Source organism: Octodon degus, unplaced genomic scaffold (genome assembly GCF_000260255.1).
Source record: "Octodon degus isolate 3935 unplaced genomic scaffold, OctDeg1.0 scaffold00089, whole genome shotgun sequence".
Classification (NCBI taxonomy): Eukaryota; Metazoa; Chordata; class Mammalia; order Rodentia; family Octodontidae; genus Octodon; species Octodon degus.
In genome coordinates, this window is record NW_004524665.1 from 3,750,884 (window position 1) to 3,774,833 (window position 23,950).

The 23,950-nt window shown below is 49.0% G+C and overlaps 1 protein-coding gene and 2 pseudogenes across 1 annotated transcript in view; 1 reads left to right on the forward strand and 2 right to left on the reverse strand.

Moving 5' to 3' along the window:
* The first annotated feature begins 761 nt into the window (after positions 1 to 761).
* On the forward strand, positions 762 to 2,720 carry LOC101568453 (annotated as a pseudogene).
* Positions 2,721 to 9,534: 6,814 nt separating this feature from the next.
* LOC111818377 (ephexin-1-like) overlaps positions 9,535 to 23,950 on the reverse strand; it is a 42,340-nt gene continuing 27,924 nt past the window's right edge. Inside the window, exons 3-4 of the mRNA XM_023722272.1 lie at positions 22,578 to 22,674; positions 9,535 to 9,671 (exon numbers count right to left, since the gene is read on the reverse strand). Coding sequence (XP_023578040.1) covers positions 9,578 to 9,671; positions 22,578 to 22,674 — 191 coding nt within the window. The 3' untranslated portion in view covers positions 9,535 to 9,577. The remainder of the gene's footprint in view (positions 9,672 to 22,577; positions 22,675 to 23,950) is intronic.
* LOC101562629 lies at positions 10,895 to 11,510 on the reverse strand (annotated as a pseudogene).

The following is a 23,950-nucleotide window of genomic DNA, read 5'->3' on the forward strand; positions in this document are numbered from 1 at the left end:
TCTCTCTCTCTCTCTCTCTCTCTCTCTCTCTCTCTCTCTCTCTCTCTCTTTCTCTGGAGAAGACTTTCCTCAAACACACTGTATGCTTCTAGAAACAGTCATTTGATAGTTTTAATTAACCAGATCTTTTAAGTCTGTAAGCACAGTGCTTTATGTCTGCCACTCTCAAAAGACTCTTTTACTTGCTTTGAAAAATACACATTCGCATGCACGCAGCCAGCGGCGGCAGTTGCCCTGCAGAAAGCCACTCTGGCGTGTTCTGCCTGGCACCTGCAGGAGGGTGGCTGTGTGGACGCCCTTCCCTCTGCAAGTCTCTGATGCCAGTTGGCGCTGCCAGCTTCTCTGCCGTCTTCCCTCCTGCCTCCTTGCCTCTGCACACCCTGTGTGGCTGGCAGGTGAACTTCGTCCAGCACTGGCGGTGCTCACGCCCGCTATCATCACTGCTTGATGGAATTCATGTCCCGTTCAGGCTGGGGCTGCCCACGTGAAAGAGAGCTGCTCCTGTGAGCTGTCATGGCCACACTCTCTGCTTGCCCCACTCTGTTGTCACCCAGCTTTCGGAGGCAGCTCTGGTGATGTCACTTATCTTTCAGAGCTCTGTCTCCAGTTCATCTGGGACATACTGAGACAGGGTGGGTACTTAAATCAACACAGGGTAGGCAGCGGGCCTTTGTTACAGTTTAAATATGGAGTTTCCCAGAGAGGCATGCACCGAGGGGTTGATTCCGAAGAGCTCTGACCTAGCCACAGGCTGACCCACGATGAGCTTACAGTGGAATGGGCAGTTAGGATCTGGGGCCCAGCTGGAGGAAGTGGGGTCACTGAGAGTGGGCTGCCAAGCGTGTTCCCAGCTCCAGTCCTCCATTCCCATCTGCAGTGAGGCAACAGCCCTCCTTCCACCACAGCCTTCCGCCCTAATGCTCCTGTCTCGCTGTGGACCCAAAGCAAGGGAGACAGCGGGCTGTAGACTGAAGCCTCTGAAATGCGGGCCAAAATGGTGCCCTCCTCCTTTCAGCTGTGCATGTTGCGTGTCTTGTCCCACTGGGGACAGGCTGGACAGCGGGGCTTGCATGGACGTCCTCTGGGTCCTCTCCACAGTTACCGAGTGTGGCGAGGGGGTCCTCTGGCCCTGCCTCTTGGCACTGCATCTTGGGCTTTCTTGGTTGATGAGAAGTTTCTTCTCTCACCCTTTTGGGGGACCAGGGGATAAGGGCTTCTGGGATTGGTGCTTCAGGCTCGGAGGAAGCTGTGGTTTGTAGTTGGGAATCTCAAAACCCATGAATGCCATATTCAGTGTTTTATTTTTATCCTGTTTTGATGTGGTTGCTATGGTGGACTTTTGGTTAAATAAAAGAAGGCCAGAGGGATGAGGTGATGCAAACAAGCTTCTGTCTGGTTGAGCACTGGACAGGATCCCGAGGGAATGGGATGCAGGCCCGTCACACTGGGGCTTCACTGCCCAAGACTGGATATTGCTATGGTGAGCACAATTTCTGAATCAAAAATAGGTGGCCAAGTATACTGCTCCAGTTCTAAGCTCGAGAAGCTGGAGGCTGCTGCTTGGCTGGTGGCATGATGGGATTTCCATCGTGTCGTCAGGGCCCATGTGTCCCTAGAGTGACCTTAAAAAGCTGAGACAAATGGTAGCCAGGTCCTGGATTACGAGACGCAGAGGATGGGCACATCCTTGATGGAAATGCATTGCCCTGAACTCATAGGAAAAGATGCCAAAATGTTTGCGGGGTTGCTCGACACAGTACGAGATAAGGGCATCCCTGTGGGGTGGGTTTCTCTGGAATGTGCCCAGCCAGGGTGCCTAGAACCCATAGGACGGGGGATTTGGGGTGTGCATGACCCCATGGGCTTGGGCCAATAGGACCTCCTGAAGTGAGGAGTACTAAAGGAATAACTCCTGGTTGTTGGACCCTTGGCTGAGGCAGGCTCCCCTCCCTCCTGCCTCAGTGGATCATGCCCAGGAGGGGGCGACGGGCAGTGGTTATAGGAAAGGGGAGTGATTAGGCGGTGCCTGCGCAGGAGCTGATACCGTTTCCAGTTACAACTCAGGGATCCCAACAGGCGCAGCCACCGCAGAAGCACTACGACATCGCCTCACATATCAGTTTGGCCGCCCCTAAGGGGACCAACCAGGTGCTGACACAGAAACTCATCAAGACTCTGAAGCCCTGTGGGGTTTTTGAAGAGGAAGAGGAACTGCAGTGCAGGATTTTAATTTTGAGAAAATTAAATAACCTGTGAAAGAGTGGATACGAGAAATCAGTGAAAGCAAGAATCTTCCACAATCTATAATTGAAAATGTTGGAGGAAAAATTTTTACGTTTGGATCTTACAGGTTAGGAGTACATACAAATGTTGCTGACATTGTGTGTTGCACCAAGACACGCTGATTGAAGTGAGTTTTTCACATCATTCTATGATAAATTGAAATTACAGGAAGAAGCAAAAGACTTAAGAGCTGTTGAAGAAGCATTTGTGGCAAGCGCAAGGTCTGAGTTTAATCCGTGGTACCACCAAAATAAAAACCCCAAAACACCTCAGTTGAACAGGCATTTGTACCAGTCATCAAACTCTGATTTGACAGGATAGAGATTGATATTTTGTTTGCAAGATTAGCATTGCAGAGTATTCCAGAAGATTTGGACCTCTGAGACAACAGTCTGCTTAAAAGTTTAGACATAAGGTACATAAGAAGTCTATCTTAATGCAGGATAACTGATGAAAGTCTACATTGAGTACAAAAAGTTGACAACTTCAGGTTAGCTCTGAGAGCTATCAGACTGTGGGCCGAATGCCACAACACCTGTTCCAATTTATTAGGTTTCCGCGATGGTATTTCCTGGGCTATGCTAGTAGCAAGAACTTGCCAGCTTTATCCACATGCAACAGCATCAACTCTGGTACATAAATTTTTCTTGGTATTTTCTAAGTGGGAATGGCCAAATCCAGAGCTATTGAAACAGCCTGCAGAATGCAATCTTAATTTGCCTGTGTGGGACCCAAGGGTTAGTGTATTATTTTTCCCCCTACAAATTCACGCTGTGTAATAAGTAAAAGTCATCTACAGAAACTCCAGAGAGACGTGCCAGCCATGCACAAAGTATGAGTGGACATATCTGTATGTCACTTTCTTGTAGATAACCTCATCTATATTTGTCCTCTATGTGAGAAGTGTAATGATGTACCCTGTGAATCACATTTAATTGTACATAATCTTTCACTAAATCTATATAGAACTGCCTTATAAATCAAAGTTGTGTATTTGTGCTTTAAAAAAAAAAGGATTTTTTTTTTAAAAAAAGGAATAAATCCTCTAATTTCCACAGTCTGTTGAGGATGAAGTTTAGAGGAAAGAGGATTAGGAGTTTTCTAGGTGCACATCATTACACTCTTATTGTGACCACGGCATTATATATTCGTAATTAGAGTTCAGACTCTGAAGAAAGGACTAGTCCCTCTCCTACATTTAAATTAATTCATTTAAAACCATCTTATAAATTACATAGGTCTAATTTGGTCGTATATTCATGAGCGCACTTTGCCAACTATAGTACGCTGCACACATAGCAAGCAATGTTACTATTATTGTTGTTTAGGTAGCCTACAAGTAGTCGTAAACTAGCTTAATTGTAATGGAGCCTTACGGCCCTAATCATTCAGCCTGTAATAGAACTGTTTACAGTATTAAACAGGAGAGGAAAAGGTGTTCATTTATAAACAAAGCAGATTTGAAACAATTGCGTGTAGGTAAGAAAATTAAGTAGAAGTTGATAGGTTCCGGCCCCAGTACAGACTGCTAAATTATCATAGCCCTGCTCCAACATGCCTGAATCCCCCACAGCTTACCTTCCCAATGACCACCTCCTCCTCCTTCCCTACTCCAGTCCTGGATACAGCTTCCTCCTACCTTTCCTGCCCGCCCAAGGGAACCTCCCATCAGCTCCTTGTGTGTCACTGGACCTGCCCCTCAGACTCCGCCCCTAGCAAAAGCGTCTAAAGCCTCAGGTCAGAGGATGTGCCCACCTCCCTGCCCTTGGTCTTCTCCGTGTCTTCAGAGTTAAGAAAGGCTCCCCCACTCCCTTATTTCTGCTTCTCTGCTGCGCTGTTCCCACCGCCGCCATCATCACCATCGCTACTGCTGACAAAACCTATCAGAAGTTACAAATAATTGGATTTTGGAGAAATGCTTTCTATACCGAGAAGTAAACAATGTAAAAACTCGTCTTTGCTGGTTGAGGGAACCACCTCGCCTGTAGCATCCTGGAGGAGGAATGTTCTTTGTTGAGTTACCAGGACTAATTGGTCAAGGATTCTGGGTACCTTAGAAGAACCCGGGCCGGGGAGATAGCTCAGCATGTATAAGCGCCTGCCTGGCAAGGGCAAGGTCCTGAGTTCAATCCCTGGTACAAAGAAGAGGAAACTATAGAGTCATTTGATGGGGTGGGCCACATTACTGTGCCGCAGAATGTCCACTCCTGGGTCCTTGCCTGGTGCTGACGGGGCGCCTTTGTTCCACACAATTCAAAGCTTTTGGCTACAGTTGTTATTTCTGTTTCAGAGTCAGGTGATGGCAGTGTTCTGATCAACACAAAACAAATGATGCTATGAAGAGAAAGCATGGTATTTCAGAAACATAGCAGTCAGAAAGCGCTGAAAACAGACGGCCAGCGGCTGCCAGCCAAGCGTGGAGGCTGGCATTCACCTCTAGGGCCTGATGTGAATTGACCTGAACTTCTGCAGGGCAACCCGGACGCAGGACCCTAAACCTGCACTCGGGTATGCACGTTGGTGAGGAGAGTCTACCTCTAGGAATTTATCCTAATGCACTGTTAAATGTGTGCAGAGAAAAAAGCTGTAGGGATGTTTAGCACAATGTTATTTATAACAGTGCAATATTCAGTCACCTGAGTGTCTAGTAGCAGAAGGTTGACTATTTAAATTCTGTCTCTCCTGTGGAATCCCATTCTATTAAAAAGATTTTAGCAGAATAATCAGGAAAGAGGCCCGTGATACTTTAAGTGAAGGAGCAGATTCCCAGGCTGGTTGGTTTATGCCCTACTGTGTTTATGGTGGACTTTCACGTATGGATTCCAAGCATGCACATGTGCTCTCAAAGGGACGGGAAGAGCAAGGGCCAAAAATATTTCTCAGTTCCTGAAGATGTTTGGCTGGGTTCTGAGACAATTTTCCTCTTTTTTACTCATCTGTGTTTGAAATTTTTTTCGACAGTAAATGTGTCACTTACGTAATAAGGGGGGAAAGTAACTTTAAAAACATCAATCTTCTAATGTGCATTAATTTAGAACAGGAGTTACACTGTACTTTGGGGGAGTCATATGAATCTGAAAAGGGAGGCAAGGGCATTTATATTCTCTCCTTGCAGCTTGGGGGAAAATACCTCAGCTTGTTACGTAAGTGAATCTCTGAAAAAAGCTCTTTGGCTTCCCAAGCATCACGAATTGGAGTTTTACAGTAAGTTACTTCCTGGCAATATTAAGGCGGAAGCACTCACCTGACATACAAATCCACCCCATTATGAAAATAGCCCCTTTCCAGAAAGTCCCCTTTTCCTTCCACAAATCCACTTGTAGCATCTTAACCAGGATGCTTCTTCCACTTCGCCTGAATCCACAGTCCCACTGGAGCAGTGTAGCAAGAGCTGGCCTGAAATCCACTTCGATCCTCCTTGCTCCTCAGCCTGCAGCGTACCGAAGGACAGGCGTGCACTGCTATCGTAGGGTGGAATGAGAAGGGGCAGGGGGCTCCCCAAGGCCCAGCAGTAAGCCAGAGACACAGAAACACCTTACAAACGCATTTCCTCACGCCCATTGGCGCAAATCTCTCTAGTCTGTGACAATTAGAGTGTACCTTGAGCTGCAGCAGGGAGAAGATCTGGTTAGCAGCAAGAAGGGAAACTGTGCTTTGTTTACTGCCCTGCTGCGCAGTCCCCCCGCTGACCAGAGGCCTCTGCTTGCCCTGCGTTTAAAGCTGAGTCTCTTCTTTCCGTGTGGGAAAGACTGCATGTGAAATTATGGCTTTTTCCCAAATGTCGCTCAGCATTTGGAATAGCTTTTGTCGCAGACAGCGGAATTCTCCAAGTCTGTTTCTGTTTAGCTCTGTGTAGTCTCTAACAGGTCTCTCCTTTTTAAGTGAGATCTCAAAGGAGGGTTCTGGGCAGCCAGAAATACAGGCTACTGTGTAAAATTGACATTTGTTCTTGAAAAGGGAATGGACTTGTCACTAGCTGAGCATTTTCGGTAGGAAGTCACGGATTTTTTTTCAAGGAAAGGAGAGAGTATGAGTCAGAAATGACAGAGCTGGGTGGATAGATGGCTTTGCCTTGAGAGCAACTTCAAAGCGCCTGTTCCTTCCTGTCACTGACCCTCGGTCTCCCCGTGAGCACACCGTGCCCCTGTGGATCCATCACACCACCGCCTGCATGGAAATCCCTGGTGACTGCAGAGCCAGGAAGCAGAAACAGGCATGGGCACCTGCTGCTGAAGGGCAGCAAAGCCGCCCTCTGGAGGGGGCTGCCTTTACTCTGGCCTCCACACTGCCACGGCTGAGAATTTACCCTGAAGACTCACGCTAGAGCACCAGACAAGCCATGCACAGGTACTGCCCGTGTTCCGAGGACCACTTATTTGAAGCAGTGCGTGTCTCCCTCCCAAGGAAACCAGCTGGGTACAAAGACACAGCGGCAGAACTAAGCACAGGAAGACATCTCTGAAGTGAAAGGGGGGAGTCCACTGTCGACAGGATGGTGCAGGTCTCTGATCTTGGAAGTTAGGAGGCTGAAGCAGGAGGGTTGCTGTGAGTTCCAGGCCAGCCTGGGCTACATAATGAGTTCCATACCAGCCTGGACTACATGGTAAAACTCTCTCTCAAAGAAAAAAAAAATAGGAAAAAAGGCATATAGGATCCTATTTTTGTGAACACAGTTAAAGTCTTACATACATGGTTTTAATTTCTTTCCAAAAAGAATCAGAAGAAAAGGAAAAAATGAAATCAACAAAAATGGTTACTAGCCAGGCACAGTGGCACACACCTGCGATCTCAGCACTTGGGAGGCTGAGACAGGAGGATCACTGAGAGTTTGAGACCAGCCTGGGCTACAAAGCAAACGTGAGGCCAGCCCAAGCTGCATAAGACACTGTGTCAATGACAGACAGAGAGAGAGAAGGAGAGAGAGAGAGAGAAAGAGAGAGAGAGAGAGAGAGAGAGAGATTACTTGTAGAGTAGGAGCAGCAAGAAAGACATTCCTGACTCTACCTTTCTGTATAATTTTGATTTATGAATGATATGTTTTAAATAGTCCAATAATTTTTAAAGCTCTAAAAGTATGGGAAAATTAGCCAGAAAAATGACCTACCTAAGTCATTATCAAATTGCTTAGACAATCAGAGAAAGCAATTAATTCAAGTTGGGCAGGGGCTGCTATCACAGTGAGATGGCAGGTGTTAATTAGCAGGGATGAGGCCCTGGTTCCATCCTCAGCTAAGGCCAAAAACTCCAAAGAAACCTGGAACTTCGTTAGGTGAAGTAGGTTGAAAGGTGTCCCTTGAAAAGATTTGTGGAGGCCTCACCCCAGTACTTGTGAGGTTTGGATTTGGAAGCAGGCTCCTCAAGATGTAATAGAATTATGATGAGGTCAGACGGGCTCAGAGTGGCCAAGAGTCGCTGGCAGGTGACCTCACAAGCACAGGGAAACTCACGCACAGGGGCGCAGATACATGGAAAGGAGATATGGGCAGACACTGCACCCTGGGTCCAGTGATGCCAAGCACTGCCGCAGGTCACGGGCAATGCCCAGCAGGCAGGAGAGAGGCAGGGCACAGAGTCTGCCTTACAGACTCTGAGGGAGCCAGGCCCAGTTGGCACCTTGCTTTGGACGTCTAGCCTCAAGAGTTACAAGATAATAAATTTCTATCGTTTCTGAGCCATCCAGTATATGGTACTTTGTTACGCCATCACCAGGAGACAGGCATATGGACTTGCTCTTGGTTATGGTATGGGTACAGTCGGTTCTTGTGTTTATAAAGTAGGTCAGCATCTTACTATAGATACTGATACTGAGAACTGAGGTGTCAACAGCAATGGTTAGAAAAGCATGGTATAAATATGGAATGAGAGATGAAGAAGGAAGACCACATGTTAGGGCAACGCGCACAGGTGCTTCCTAGCTCTGTCCCCAGTAGCATCCCAGAAACAGCAACATATCAAAGTCAGATCTTGATTTATTTTATTTATTTATTTATTTATTTATTTATGGAACCAGGGATTGAACTCAGGCCCTTGCACTTGCCAGGCAAGTGCTTATTCTACTGAGCTATCTCCCCAGCCCCCTAGATCTTGATTTTTAATACTGATGTCCACTAAAGGAAGTAGGGCTCCTTAGGAAAGTCTCTGTCTCCCCATCTGGGATTGAAGACATACAAAGCATCTCGCCTCGTCAGAAAGCAGGAGAAGATTCAGAGACAGGAGGCCTACCTCAACCGAAGGGACTGTGCCTGACCAAATTTGTTGCAACTTGAACATCAGAAGGAACTTCACAGAAATGGGTTAACTAAACCAACCAGAAACCCATACTAATGAACTTTAATCAAAATAAAACAAACCAAAAACAAAGAGGGGTCTCTTTCACAGAAGATAAACTAGCATAAGTGGTAGGAACACTAGAAACCCCCATTTTGCAATTCCCAGAGGAATGACTGGGACTTGTGAAGGATCATTAGTGGATGTTAAACACCACTGGGTGAAAGGTTCATAAAAAACAGGACATTTATACCCCTCAGACAGCAAATCTGCAGTGAAAGGGAAGTTTGCATCTTGACTTTGGAGCAATCTAGTGGCTTCCAGATGAATCCATGATCAGACTTCACCAAAGAGGAAAGAGGCTAAACTGAGGCTGGTGCTGCGAGGGGATGCAGTTCGAGGGCAATTACCCGGAGGTTTTGTTGCTAGAATTGATTAACCTGCATCTTATCAGGCAGTGGGACTGTCCTAGTCACTTTCTCCTCACTGAGACCAATACCAGACATTCACAATTTAAAGGGGAGGTTTATTTGGGGTCACGTTTCAGCGCAGGGCTGGCTGGCTCCAAAGTAGAAATGGGCTGAGGGGAGACAGCCACTCATTGCAGGGCGCACAGAAAGCGGAGAAAGAAGGGCTGGGGATAAAGCCTTCCCGGCCACGCCCCTTCCAGGCCACACCCGGCCACTCCCATGACCGATTTCTTCCCACCAGACCTACCCTCTGAACAGCAGGCAGCCCTGAGCCCCCATAATCCAATCACCTTCCCAAAACTCTGGCTAATGGTTTGGCCAGTGTGAGTGAAACACTCTCCAGGGACACCCAGACCTGAATCTACCAGGGACCTGGCTCAGTTTCAAGGTGATACAGGAAGTAAAGGAAAAAGTTAAAAAGTTGCTGAGCAAGTAACAGCAAATCCACCGTGGAGGCCACTGCACAAAACAAGCCTGGATTTCCCAAGTCTGTCAAAGAAAAAATTTTGGGGAGACTCTTAGATGGCAGGGTCTAAAGTTGATGCAGGAGCAAATTGCTAGTCACAAACCCCAGCAGCAGAGAGGACAAGTGGGGACTTTGAATTTGGAGATCTGTTCTGGAGTGATTGCTGACTCTCTCGTGTGTGATGACTGGGGAGGGAAGCTGTGTGCAGGTAGTTAGGTGTGGAGACTCAGTGGGTCTGCAGTTTCCTTTCATGTGGTTTAGGGGCAGTGAAGGCAGGAGAAAGCGGAGCCCAGATAGGAAGGGTGAGTAACTTTCCAGACAGGAAGGCCAGTGGTAGAGTGCTTTCTTAGCATGCTCAAGGCCCTGGGTTCAATACCCAGCAGTGGGGGAAAAAAGAAACCCAACTGGGTATATGGGAATGTGGTTGATGGTTGGGAATGTACTAACAATCCTGTGATCGATGGTTGGGAATGTACTAACAATCAGGCCAAAATACCACCAGAGAGCTTTGCTATGCACTTGGGTCAGCTGGGGAGCTCTGTGTACCAGGACTGCTGGAATGCCACCCCCAGTGACAGGCTTCCCGTCCCCTTTATTCACTGCTAATCCCCAGAACCAGAACAAAGTCCAGATCATAGCTGGTGCTCAGTCAGCACCGTCATCCGACTGGTGAGCCATACGGAGCTCGAGGATGAGCTCATGTCTGGTTTCTGAGTCCCTTTCAGGGCAGCCTTCTGGTGGAAGGTCAGGAGCTTTTCTGCTGCTTTCCACCTCTGGCATGAAGTCACAGAAGGTTAAACTGGTTCGCAGCTAACCCGCGACTTTCTTGATACTCCTTCTAGTAAGTGGTACTAGAATTTTCTAAAAAATGTGTCCATTTCATAGATGAAAAATGATTGTTTTAGTGCTCATTTCCCCCTTACTAATGGAGTTGATTTTTAAAGGATATATTTTTTAAAAAAAATATTCTTCCTTGGCTGGCCTAATAGCTCAGCAGATTAAAGTGCCTGCTTAGGAAGACGCAAGGATCAGGGTTTGATCCTTGGCGTACTGTGCTGCCCTGCCCCTGGGGCACCGCCTGTAATCCCAGCGCTTGGGAGGCCGAAAGCACGAGGTTCACTACGAGTCCAATCTGTGTAGGGAGATCCTCTACTGAATACATAAAAAATAAATGAAATAAAATAAATTCTTCCATTATGAATAATTTTTGCACATCTTTCTCTGGTTTGGATTTTAGGATGGTTGTTTTTCCAATGCATTTGTAAACACAGTGTGCTGAGCTATTTACATGAGTATTTTGTGCATTTATTTTTTTTTTTAGAAAACAAAAGTGGAACATTTATTAATAACTCAAGAGAAACACCACACAGGTAGGGGTAAGAGATTAAAAGCAAACCCAGACTTCCACCCCAGCTATACTTCTCCAAGGCTGCATGCCCAAATGGAGTCTTGGAGAGGCCACCTGGATAACAGAGGAACTGTCAGCGACGCCTCCGGTCTGGACTCCTGCTGCGTCTTCGGCCACCTCTTCTCTTGCCCTTGGGAGGACCTCGAACAAAACACCAATCCACACTGATTGGCTGTCCCATCAAATCCTGGCCATTAAGTCCCTCCATAGCAGCCTGGGCCTCTTTGTATGTTTCATATTCAACTAGAATATACCCCTTTAAGTATCCTGTATGCCTGTCCAGGTTTAAATGGATGTTTTTTATTTCCTCATATTCTGCAAATTTGTCATGGATGTCTTCTTCAGTGGCTTCCTCATAAACTCCAGTGACAGAAAGAATCCAGCCTCTGAGAGAGTATTGTGGTCCAGGTTCATCACCGTCCTGCTCCACGCTGTTAGAATCCTCACACATCTGTGCTCAGGATCCCTCTTCAGAGCCAAAGCCGCGGCCCTTCCACTTCTTTGCCTTTTCTTTCAATTTGTGGATGCTCTCGTCCTCACCCTCATCCATGGCGAAATCCTCACCCCCGGCCTTGTGAAGATCCAGCACATCCGCCATCTTGCCTGCCTACAAGCTCTCGTCCACTGTGTGTCTATTTTTTTAAATTTATTTTATTTATGTGTGTGTGTGTGTGTGTGTGTGTGTGTGTGTGTGTGTGTGGCCAGCTCAGCCCACCAGGGGGCGGGGCTGGCTGGCATGTGGTGCTGGGGAATTGAACCGCGGTCCCTGTGCTTTGCTAAGCTTGTTCTAAGCAGGTGCTTTAGACCACTGAGCCATCTCACCAGCCCCTGTGCGTCTATTTTTAATGTAACTGTCTTTATTACTTTTCTCTGGTTGCTGAGACAAAATACCCAATATCAAGAGTTGAAGGGGGAACGGTGTGTTGGGCTCACCATCTGTCGAGGTTTCAGCTCAGATTGGGCTGGCTCCAAGGCTGGGTGGCACAACAGCCACATACTGCAGAGGACAATTGGTCCATGGTGGGCAAAAGGGAGACAGCAAGCAAGGGACCTTAGCGGCTTGCTCCTGGCCCTTTATACTCTATCTAGACTTAGGGTGGTGCCAGACCAATCAGTGGGCTAATCTAGCAGTCACACACCCCAGTCCCAGCATCACACACTCTAGATCCAGCCACCTGGACTGCGTGAGGCTTTGGGGACATCCAGACACAAGCCACAGCAGGGACCCACTTCCTAGGGGAGGCTCATGGTCTTTTGGCCCAGCTTGGATAAATTACACATTTCAAGTTGGAGGTTTATGTTTTGTTTGTTTGAAAGTGATCTTTACTAACTATGGGAATGAAAAAAAAATTCTTTAAAAGAATCTGGTAGCTGGATGTGGCGGCACACATCTGCAATCCCAGGGCTCTCGAGTCTGAGGTGGGAGGAGGGTAGCCACGAGGCCAGCTTGAGGCCAGCTTGGGCATCATAGCAAGACTGTGTCCGTGCTCAAAAACAAACAGACAAACAAACCAAAAAAAAAAAAAAAAAAAACCAAACTGGTAACTTTCCAGGGAAGTTGGAAAGCTGTGATATATTTTCTGAAGGAGGTTGGTGGAAGAATGTGGGGTATAGCATTATCTGGGGTCAGGTTCCCATGAGACCCAAGCACCAGTGACTCCCTGAGGGACAGCAGCAGGAAGAAGCCAGTGAGGGTCCCTCGAAGCAGGAGGGGAGGGGGGGAGGAGGAAGCCCAACAAAGATGTGACCTCAGAATCCCAGTCTCTGTTGCTCCCCGAAGGCACAAGCTACTCCTCGTAGTGGTCCCCACTTGCCTCAAGGAAGCTGAGGTTTATATTGTACTTGGGACTGTAAGGAGCGTGGGGTGGAGACAGGCTGACTCCCAGGCACAGGGAACAGGAAAGGCAGGACTCAGAGGGACTTGGTGCCCACAGTCCGCCTGACACAAATGTGCATGGTGGAATCACCTTTTGTCCTCCTTCCCAGAACGCTTCCGCTGTACTGGCTAGCGATCCTGCATAACAAAGAGCCCCAGACTTTGCAGCCCACGGGGATGTTTGCTCTCTCTCCTAGCTTCTGTGGGTCAGGAAGCCTGTGGTTCTGCCTTTTTTCTGAGCTTCCTAGTCAAGCTGCTGACCAGGCATGGAGGCTCTGCTCCCAAGCTCCTTGCCCCTTGGGCCTTCCTAAAGCTGTCAAGTGTCCCCACAACACCATCCCCAGAGTGAGGGGCTGGACAGTGACTGACGCCTCCCTGCCTTTTAGACCTTTACACCATTAAGCTCATCTCTGTCCTGTGCCAAGCTCTGTCTTCAGGCGTAGTGACACGTGGTGATACAGGGCTGGTGCCACCAAGAGGTGGGCTACTACATGTCCTTTAGTTCTGTGCTGGCAGTGCAGACTCCAGCATGTGCAGATGCTGAGGTCCCCGCCCAGCCGTTGTTGCCAGCCCCTCATCCCTTCCTGGTCCCTTGCAGATCCTCCGCCTGCTGCTGACCCACAGAAGCCAGGAGAGAGAGCAAACATCGCAGTGGGCTGCAAAGTCTGGGGCTCTTTGTTATGCAGGAGCAGCCTGGGTACCACCCGTGTCCTTGCTCACACATAGCCCTCACTGTCTCCATCCTCTGTGCGTGAAACTGGCTGCTAGTGACAGTGGCCAAAATAGAGGGGGCCATTATTCCACACTGTGGAGGTCCTAATTGGGAGGTTTTACAGTCGCATGAGTGACAGCATCAGGACTCCTGCAGAGGTGCCAATTAGCTGTGTCAGAAAGAATGGAAAGCCAAGGGCTCCTGGACCCTCTCCCCACGCCAGCTGCCCCCAGGCTCCTTTGGGTGTCTGCAGCAGCAGCAGATCCCTCCTTGTGTCCAGCACAGTGATGCCCTCAGGCCTTTGTTTAAGGTCAAAAGGAGTGACTTGTCTGTGGGCTCTTATGCTGCAGCAGGATGACAGCCTGGAGACGTGGCTGCAGCCAAAGAGCCAGGGACTCTGAGTGGCAGCTTTTTATAGCATCTCTTAATCCAAGCCTGGGCCTTGGGCTCCACATGCAGCTCACTGGAGAAATTTCTGCCAGCGCTGAAGGCGGGGACAGAGTTCCCAGGATGCAGTCCCCACGTGTTCGCAGCCCTGGCTGGCCATGCAGAGCCAGGCCAAGCCCAGCTCTCTGAGAACAGAGTGCCCACGTCACAGCCCCTGTGGAGTGACCCATTTTTCCTGCTGATGCCCCTCAGCAACCTGCAGAGAGGGTAATCCTTTGCCAGCTGGGAGCTTTTTCATCAGTGGCATATACTTTCCTTTTCTTCTTTCCCTTTTTGAGTCTGGGTCTTGCTGCGTACTCCAGGCTGGCTCAAACTTTTAGACTTGAGCCATCCTCTTGTCTCAGCCTCCCAAAATAGCTGGGCTGCAGGTGGGCACCAATCATACCTCACCACATTGTCTTCCCCAGTGGATGTCAGCTCCTGGATGCCGAGGGATGCAGTGAGAGTAGCCCAGGTCCCCAGCGCCCCTGCCACCTGCCCAAGTCCAGGATCTCGGCCAGAAGTCAGTTGGCTCTTGGACCTATGGTCCATCTGCAGAGTACACGAGGGGGCTGGCGCCCAATGCTGGGCTCCTAGGACACTGAGTTTATAGTACAGGACTTCCTAGGCAGCTGCCAGGGAAGCTGTAGCTCAGTGCTCTGATTCACCAAATAAGGGATTTTCTGGTGGAAACCAGAACTCAAACCGTGGAGTCCTCCCTAAATATTTATTACCTGCAGGAATGCACCAACAAATAGACCCCTCAAGCCAGCAGGAGCACAGCTTCTCCCAGCAATAATGATCTTTGTCGCAGAGCAGCTACAGCAAGAATACTCATCCTGCCTACCTCTGTGTGGGGAACAGAAACTGTTCGTTTATGGTCAGAGGTGGAGTGTAAGGTTGCTCAGGCTGTGCACTGCTCAACTCTGGGGCTGCCTTTTATGGAGATGATTTGTGAAGGGAGCCCACAGGAGCTGGGCCTAGATCACACCCTCAACATCAAGGTCTGTCATCCTATTCTCTTACAGAGAAGAGAAGCATCTGGGTCACTCACTCATTCATTCAGCCAGTCATCGTTGTCTTAGGTCTGGGAAGCAGACAGCAAATGAAACACCAGCTCAGTGTGTGAGTCATATCCAATAGAAAAGCAAGGGGGGGGGTCAAGGTTGCCTTTGTGGAAGAAGCTACGTGAGGACGAAGGAACAGGGGGCATCTGGGCGAGAGCAGTGGGCAGAAGAGCAGCAGGCACAAAGGCCTGTGGCAGCCTCACTTTTGCACCCTTGAGGAGAGCAAGCAACACATGCTGGGTCCAATCGGCCACACAGCACTTGGTTTTCCCCGCAGCAACCCTGTGGGTTGAGCCCAGATTCAGTGGAGAATCCGGGGGCAGGACAGGTTGAATGACCTCCCAAGGTCAAGCCAGAGTCTGGATCCAGAGTCTGCAGTGTTCCCCCTCCAGTTGCTTTTGTTCTTATTATTGTTTACATTGTAAAAGAATCTCCAACATTCTAAGTTACCAGTGCAGAATGAGAATACATTTTCACTTTTCCTGAGGCACTGGCCGTCACTTGCTGGCCCGCTGGCCACCCTTTTAGCATGGTCCCCAGTACCCTGGGCCATCCATAGCAAAAGACCAGCTCCCACGCGGCCAAAGCGCAGCCCTCCAGCCAGCGTGTGGTAATGGTAAAGCATCTCCTGCCCAGCCCAGGCTCTGCTCCACTGTCTGCGGTCATCCCAGCACTGTCCTGGGGGCTCCCGCAGGGTCACCTGTCCAGTCATGGCTTTGCTTAGGTCCTACTTCCTTTTGAGACTGGGTCTCCTATGTAGCCCAGGCTGGCCTTGAACTTGCAGCGATCCTCCTGCCTCAGCCTCCCAAGTGCTAGGATTACAGGCGTGCACACCTTTCCTGGTTTTGCTAGATTCTTGTGCCCTTGACATTTCTGAAGTTTTCAGGCAGATGATTTTTGTACCATGTTTCTCCCTCTGGGCTTTTCTGATGTTTTCTATGATCATGGTTACGTTTGACCTTTGGGGCAGCTGCCCTGTTTGGTTCTGGATGACTTTGAATTTTGCAAAAATGGAAGCATCTTGTGCCTGTCCAGCCTCCCCGCACAGCCCTGGTGCTTGTGGGTGTGGAGTCACCCAGGCCTGAGAGGTAGGAGGTTGATTTACTGGAGGCTACTACATGCTTGGTGGCTAAGGTTTGACAATACGCCCCAGGTGTCCTGTGCTGGAAGCTTCCTCCCAACCTGAGAGGGGTTAGATGAGGTCTCAAAGGAATTGGGGCCTTAGGAGAAGACAAAAAGAAGCCAGAGATGCCACTTTGCTCTGCAGCATGTGACCCTCTGCTGTGTCCTCAGTGGCAAAGGCCCTCACCATCCAGGCACGGTGGCATACGCCTGTCATCCTGGCACTCTGGGAGGCTGAGGCAGGAGGATCACAAGTCTGAGCCCAGCCTGGGAAACTTAGCAAGTCCTTGTCTCAAAAATTAAAAAGGAATTTCTAAAAAAAACTTAGAACTGGTGAAAATCAGATATAGCCATCAAAGGCATGTGGAATTAGCTCCATAAACTGTGAAACGGAATTCACAATTATATTTATTCTGAGTGCTAAAAATAGAAACCATGTCAGAGAAAGAAAATCCAAACACGCCTTCGGTCTCCACGTCCTTCTAAGACTTGAAGACCTGCATTTACAAACCCCAGACCCGGGCCCCCGCAGGACCTCGGAGAGCACCCAGTGGAGCCGATGCAGGCAGGATGACTGGAGAAGGTCAGGGCCTGAGTGCGCCTGCTCAACACCTCTGCTGGGGCACCTGCACACACAGGCTCACTCACCCATCTACTGTCACTTGCAAGGCCATAGCCTGTTGATCAGACATTGGCCAGGTGCTCAGGAAGGGCAGAATCTGTCGCAGCAACATCGCAAGGATCCTAAGCACAGAGAGCCCTTCCCAGTCCACATTGAGGCCCAAGGAGTTTATATTTGTAATCCTGTGGAAAAGTTATTGGAATCCTATTGAGTTAATTCCAATCTACCATGACCAGTGTGACCCACAGCAAGAATAAAAACAGGAAGGCAGATGTACAGCTGTGGGGAGCCACCGGGTCCTAAGTCCAGCTCGGGTGATGGCTAACTAGAACAAAGGCCTGGACCCAAGGAGGAACCCAGGTTTTATTCAGTCATGACAAGCGGAGTGGCTTGAGGACGAGTGACTGTGAGAGTGGTGGGAAGCAGGTGAGTGCCGTGAGCTGGGGTAGGCAGGAGGCCTGCACTCACCTCTGTGATATGCAGAGGGCACTCTGTGACACAACTGAAGTAGTATCTAATGTTTTGGGGTCAGTGCTTCAGCTCTGAGGTGTGATCTTTAAAGCCCCGGGAAGTCCTAGCCTCTACAAGGCTGGGTCTCCAATGACAGCATGGAGCCGAGCTCGCCATCCTGCCCTTTGGTCACACGGGCTTGTGGGGGAGCCATGGCGTGGGGTAACACTGTCTCATTTTCTTTGCTTCAATGGCGACACATCAGAACCTGGGTGGACCAACTGCATTGCTTCAAGCCAACTGAAGGATAAGGAAGAGTCCTAGCCAGCTCTGTACCCATCAGTACATGGAAATAGGGCCAGGCTTAGTCAAGATAGAGAAAGTTGCTCTTCTTACAAGCAGAGTCATCCAGGTGGCCTCTACACTGCATCAATCTGCATCTGGGCTAATGTGGTCAGCAGGAAGAGCCATGACCCCGCCAACCTCGAAGAAAAAGAGATATGGCTTGGGGGGCTAGGACAGGGCTGCCTCACTCATTGATGAATTTGTTTTCAAATAAGTCTCAGAGAGTAGGGGATGGAGCTCCATGGCAAATTTTAAACCTACACTCAGGTAGACAGAAAAATATATTGAACTCTCCAAATACTCACCCGCCAGCCCCAGCTGTTCCTAACTCGTCGGTCCTCTACCCCTACACTGGGCCACTGCCTCCTCAGTCTGGATTATTTTGAAGCAACTGCCAGGCACCAGTATCAGCTCATCCAAAGTGTTTCAGGAAGTACTCTCCAAGAGGCAGAGAGTTAGACCTAACTAGCAATAACTGAACTCCCATGAACGTGGCCAAAGAAATCCGCACCACTTTCTTAACATTACCAAATGGCAGCTCTGGATTCAAGCTTCCCCAATGGTCTTTTAAATTTTCTCCCACATGTGTGTTTATTGGAAATGGGATTTAAATATGATCTACACATTGCAATTCATTGATATTGTTTAACTGCTTCCTCCCTCTACTGTTTCTCTCTCTCTCTCTCTCTCTCTCTCTCTCTCTCTCTCTCTCTGTGTCTCTGTCTGTCTCTCTGTCTCTCTCTCCCTCCCCACTACTGGCTGCAGTTTGGTTGTTAAGAAACTGTGGTTGCATCCTGTTTGGATTTTGTGGATTGTATCTGCATGGGGTTGTCGAACTGGCTCCCCCCTCTCCCATGCTCCCTGTAAATTGGTAATTCCATTAAGAGACAGGCATAGAGTCAAACTGCATCACCTCAGAACCTCTTTGCAGCCAAACAGCACAGGACCTAATCCCAAACCATTTCCTTGAATAAATGAGAAAACTCCAATCTGCAGTGACCTACAGAGGCTCTTCCTGTGAGACTCTCCTAGAAACAGCCCGAGCTAGCACGGAGGAACGCTGAAAGCTGCCCACAGGGTAACCGTATGTGCCACCAAGATGTTTCCATGGAAACACATACTTTCTGATGCCAAAACTGGTCTTCACAAGTCTTTGGGGGCAGTAAGGGAATGGAGCTGGACCCATGGTCAGCGTCACAGTACTTGCTAACCAGGGAAGTATGGCTTTCCTTGCGAGCATGCCAGGAAAGGAGGAAGGATGTACTTAGGAAGACTGATGTTCGTTCAGTTGATGTGGAAGGTGTGCCCATGGGAGAATTTATTATGTAGCTGAGTGGGGTTTTGGTTTTGTTTGCTTTTTAATTTTTTAAAAGTATTTATTTATTTATGTATTGCAGTACTGGGGACTGAACTTGGGACTTTGTGCTTGCTAGACAGGCACTTATGCCACTGAGCTGTATCCCTGGCCTCTGTTTGCCTTTTTAGCACTGGAGATTTAGGGATGGAACCCAATTGCATGCATCACTAGGCAAGGAAGGGCTCTACCACTGCTGCACCCCTAGCCTGAAGATAGCTTAGTCTCAAATACTAAATGTTAATTTATTGGATTAAATCACCTGCAAGCAGGCACAAGAGCCCAGGATTCGATTCCTGAGCCTGCCGTGCTGGCCCCATCCCCAGGGTGCACTGAGGCAGCAATTGAGACTGGGCATAGTGGTGCGCGCCTGTAATCCCAGCTCTTGGGAGGCTGTAAACAGGCAGATCACTATGAGTCCGATTTAGTAGTGAGACCCTGAACACCCTGTAGACCCTTCCCTAAAATACAAAAATAAATAAATATTAATTTATGAAAGCACATATTAGAACTTTTTAAAATAAAATTGCTGGGCTTGGGAGATAGCTCAGTACGGCATGTCGTGCTGGTCCTGAAACCAGGCATTTAATCCCAGCACTGGGACTCTAATCCACATCCTCCAGTCCCCACTCTGCTTGCCTCCATCAGCTGCTTTGCACCTGGCCCAAGCTTGCTCAGGCCTTCCCTTGTGTGAGTGTCCCAGACTCTAAACCAGGGCTGCCCAGCTCTCATGATGGGACCAGCCCCATGGTACTTATAGCTGATTGGCTCACTGATACCCATGTGATCCATGGATGGCCAATCAGAGTCCATGTTTTAGAAATTGTTTTTCTCTAAGAGAAAGGAAAAGGAGCCCAATTGGCTGTGGTAAGCCAAGCTGGAAGGTTGTCCCATGATATAGCCTTTTGGGTCACACAGGAAAGCTGACTAACAGAACAAAGGGACTTCAACAGAAACAGATAAACACCCTGGAAACTGAGTAAGAAGTGCTCCATGTCATCCATAGCTCTGGATTCTGGGACCCAGTGCAAGAAGACAGGGACAGAGGGGTGGTGTGAGCAGGGACTGAGCTGCCTTACACAGGTAGCAGATCTGAGCCTCTGAATGTTACAGCACCCTGAAAGCCTGGACTAAGCAGAAAGAAGTGGGAGAGAAGGGGTGTGCTCCCCAGACACCTCTGCTCCAACGGGAAAGCCCAGCTCTTCACTGGCATTTTACCATTGTCCGGGAGAAACTTGTATTTGAACCTGACCGAAACGCAGTCACTCCAAGCCCTGGGGACCTGGCAGCCTATTTCAAGGTACTGCCTAGAAAGCATTTGGCAGGGTGCTTCCTGATATACCTTGTCATGGAATCCAGCTCAGAAAACTAATGGAGACAAAGGGCCTGCGGGCATCAAAGTAGGCCTAGGTACTAGCCACCCCTCTGTCCTCACCAAACTGCAGGACAGAAGGACACACACGCAGCCATCCGTGGGTGAGCCGACCTTGCTGGGGTGTGAGTCAGCAGGAGCTCGGGACCATTAGTCCTGATCTGCCAGCTTCACTAGATTAGCAAGCACCTAGCAATGACTGCAGCCTGCTCCTGGTGTGTCTGGACCAGTCATGGAAGCACAGCTGTGGGCACTGCGTCTGGTGTGTCCCTTCCTCTGCAGCACTGGCCGTTCCCCGCTGCCAGGAACTGAGCAACTTCCCTCCTCCGCCCTCTTCTGCTGGCATGGTTCTGCCATGGACTGGCTCCCATGAAGCCGTGAGCCAGAAGTGCCCTCGACTTCCTTGAACTGTGTCAGGTGCTGTGGCTCCTCAGTGGCCCAGGTCCTGACCGTGTGCCCGTGTGCCCCCAGATGCCTTGGATCCCCAAGGGCCTGTCCACCACCCCCTTGGGACTCTGGCCATAGGGCTGCAACCTGGCTGCCAGGCACTTCCAGTCTTGCTGCTGCTGCTGCTGACTTGCTGTGGCTTCACTGTCCTCACATGTGGTGTGATATTGGCAGCCTTGGTAAGGGCTTGGGGGCTTAAAGCAGAGCGACCCCAGGAGCCCAAGGCTTCCCTGCCCGGGCCCGGGTCCTGGCCAGCACAGATGTGGGGACACCATTTCTCTATAACCACCCAGGGGCTCATAGATTGTGACACTTCTAGGATTTTAATTTAAAGGAATAATGAGGGCTGGGCATCCGGATTCTGCCACAGCACCACTTACTACAGTGCGGACTACAAAACAGCATGAAGCCGACATTTCCTGGAGTCAGTGGCTGCTGTTGGCCCTCTGATGCTCAGCCCCCCTTTTTCCTTGCTGAGCCTATTTATTATAGGTGCAGACTTGGCTTTATTTTTATGGTGTAGGGATTGAACCCAAGGCCTTGCCCATGCTGGGCAAGTGTTCTACCACTGAGCTACATCCTTAGCCTCAGAACTGACTTAAAAAAAAATTTTTTTTTCCAGCTTGCCTTGCAGGAAGTAATGATATGACCTGGCTTTAACCAGTGAAATTAAGCAATAAAATTCAGATGGGCTTCAAGGAAGCTTTATAAAAGGAGGGCAGGCGTGGCCAGAATGTACCCTATGTCACTTGTCTCTCTCCTTCCTTCCACCTGAACTGTGAATTGAATTGTGATGACTGGACCTCTGGCAGTCATCTTGACAGGTGGTGGAATACAAAGCTAAAGCCATGAAGGCGCTTCAAACTTCCTTTACACAAGGCCAAATAGACTTCTTTTGTGTTAAGCTGTGCTAGTTGAGTTTTTATTAGAAACTGCCAACTTCAGTCCCCAATGCTACAATATCCAAACATCCAACAATAGGAGTATCATTAATGAATCACTGTCCAGGGCTTTTGAGATAGCTCAGTGGACTAAGTGCCTGCTTAAGCAAGTGCAGGGACCTTGGTTCAATCCCTGGCACCACATGCCACACTGGCCCCACCCCTAGGCCCTGTGAGCCAGCCACCAAGTCTAGGGCATGGTGGTCCACGCCTATAATCCTAGCTCTGGGAAGGCTGAGACAGGAGGATCACTACGAGTCCGAGCTGTGTAGTGAGACCCTGTACCAAATACAAAATCAGTCACCATCCAGTCACACTGTAGAATCTTACAGCCTTGCAATAATTGTGTTCAAAAAGACCTAGTAGCATACAGAGGTGTTTACGATGAACTAAGTAAGTCACAAGACAGAATGTACAATAAGCTTTGTTTTAGAAAGGAAAACATGCATAAAAGTGGAGGAAACAGAATGCATTAAACTTCTCTGGATGGTGACGACACAGTGACCTTTTTCTTCATTTTCTTCCTTTCTTTCTTCTTCCTTCCCCTGCAACCCCATCTCTTCTTTTCTTCCTTTTTCTGCCATACTGGGATTGAACCCAGGGCCTTACTCACTTGAGCAAAATCCTCAGCTCAGAGTTTCTTTACTTTTTATTTTGAGACAGAGTCTCACTGAGTTGCTAAATTGCCCAGGCTGGACTTGAACTTGTGCTCTTCCTGCCTCAGCCTCCCTGAGTGCTGGGATTATAGATGTGTACCATCACACCTGACATCTTCTACTTCTTGATGTAATACCTAAGACTTCTTGGTTTGGTGACAAAATAGTAAGCATAGGGTATAAAAAAAAAAAAAAAAGATACATGGGACTCCCTTGTTGTCCCCTCAAGACTTGGAGTCCACATCGTGCCCCACCTTTGCGTGGCGGCCCTTCCCCCGGCCCACGTCTCTTACCTTGGCTCCTGGGCACTTGTGCCTGTCTGCGCTGCTGCTGGGCTCGGAGGTGCTCTGCTCTCAGAAGCCCTCGTGGCTTTTCCATTTTCCTGTGACTCTGTGACATTTAAAAAATGGAGCAAGTTAGAAAATATGAGGGCCAGCCATATAGCTCAGTGGATTAAAGTGCCTGCTTAGGCAGACTCAGAGACTGGGATTCGATCCCCGGCTTGCTGTCGGGGCATGCTGAGAGGGTGACTGAGACTGGGCGTGGTGCGCGCCTGTAATCCCAGCACTTGGGAGGCTGAAAAACAGGAGCATCACTGAGAGTCTAGTCTGTGTAGGGAGACCCTGTAGATCCTGTACTAAATACATTTAAAAAAGAAAGAAAGAAAATATGTCCCTCCCCCTTTGAGCCAATTCCTCTGTGACCAGGGTCATAGCAGTGACGAAGGGAGCAGGGGGAGGAGGACGTGGTGCCGTCTCTGTGGAGACTATAGTCCTGATACAGAACTTTGGCTGAGTGTACACACGCGCCTAGCCCGTGGGAAACAAGAACGCTGATTTGTGTATGCAAGATGTGATCAAAAATGCAATAAATGCTTAACTTCTTAGAGATAATTACATACAAGACACACTGCCATGAATTCCCCCAATACTCTGTCCGGCTTCACACACATGCGCCCATCCTTCCCGTCGCTTCCTGCCGCAGTTCTGACCTTCCCCGTCCTGAGTGTTCTTAGCTGCACTGCCGTGGCTGCCTCCATGACCTGACTGATTCAAACTGTTGATCTTTCCCGGTCATTTTGACTTTGCCAGGAGTTGGATGGTGCCAGACGCGGTGGAAAAGGCCCATGAGGATGGCCCGAGCAGCCTTTCCCGTGGGTGGCAGCCAGCAGCGGCATTCACTCTTTCTCTGACCGCATCTCGTAAAGGCACTCGGGAAAGAGGCACATGCGAGAGACGAGTTCAGAAGAATGAGGAGTATCTTGAGGGGATTAATGCGATGTGTTTTTGACTAAGTTTTGAAATTTCAGTGTTTACCGTGTATTTTGATTGCCCCTTTAAACCTGATTACTGACAGCACGGCAAAAACAACCTGGCTAGTGTCCTGTTTTTTGGGTTTTTTTGTACAGGGAATCAAACTCAGGACCTTGTGCTTACCAGGCAGCACTTGTACCACTGAGCTGTATCCCCCACCCCTGGTTAGTGTCTTAGAGGACAGTAGAGCCTTTGGTGTTACCGTAACTTGTCAGTCTTTTCACAACACATTTTGCTGTGTATGGGTCCTAATTAATACTAAATAGGGCTGGTGAGATAGCTCAGCCATCTAAGTGCCTGTCTAGGCAAGCGCAAGGACCCGGGTTCGATTCCCTGGTACCACATACTGTGAC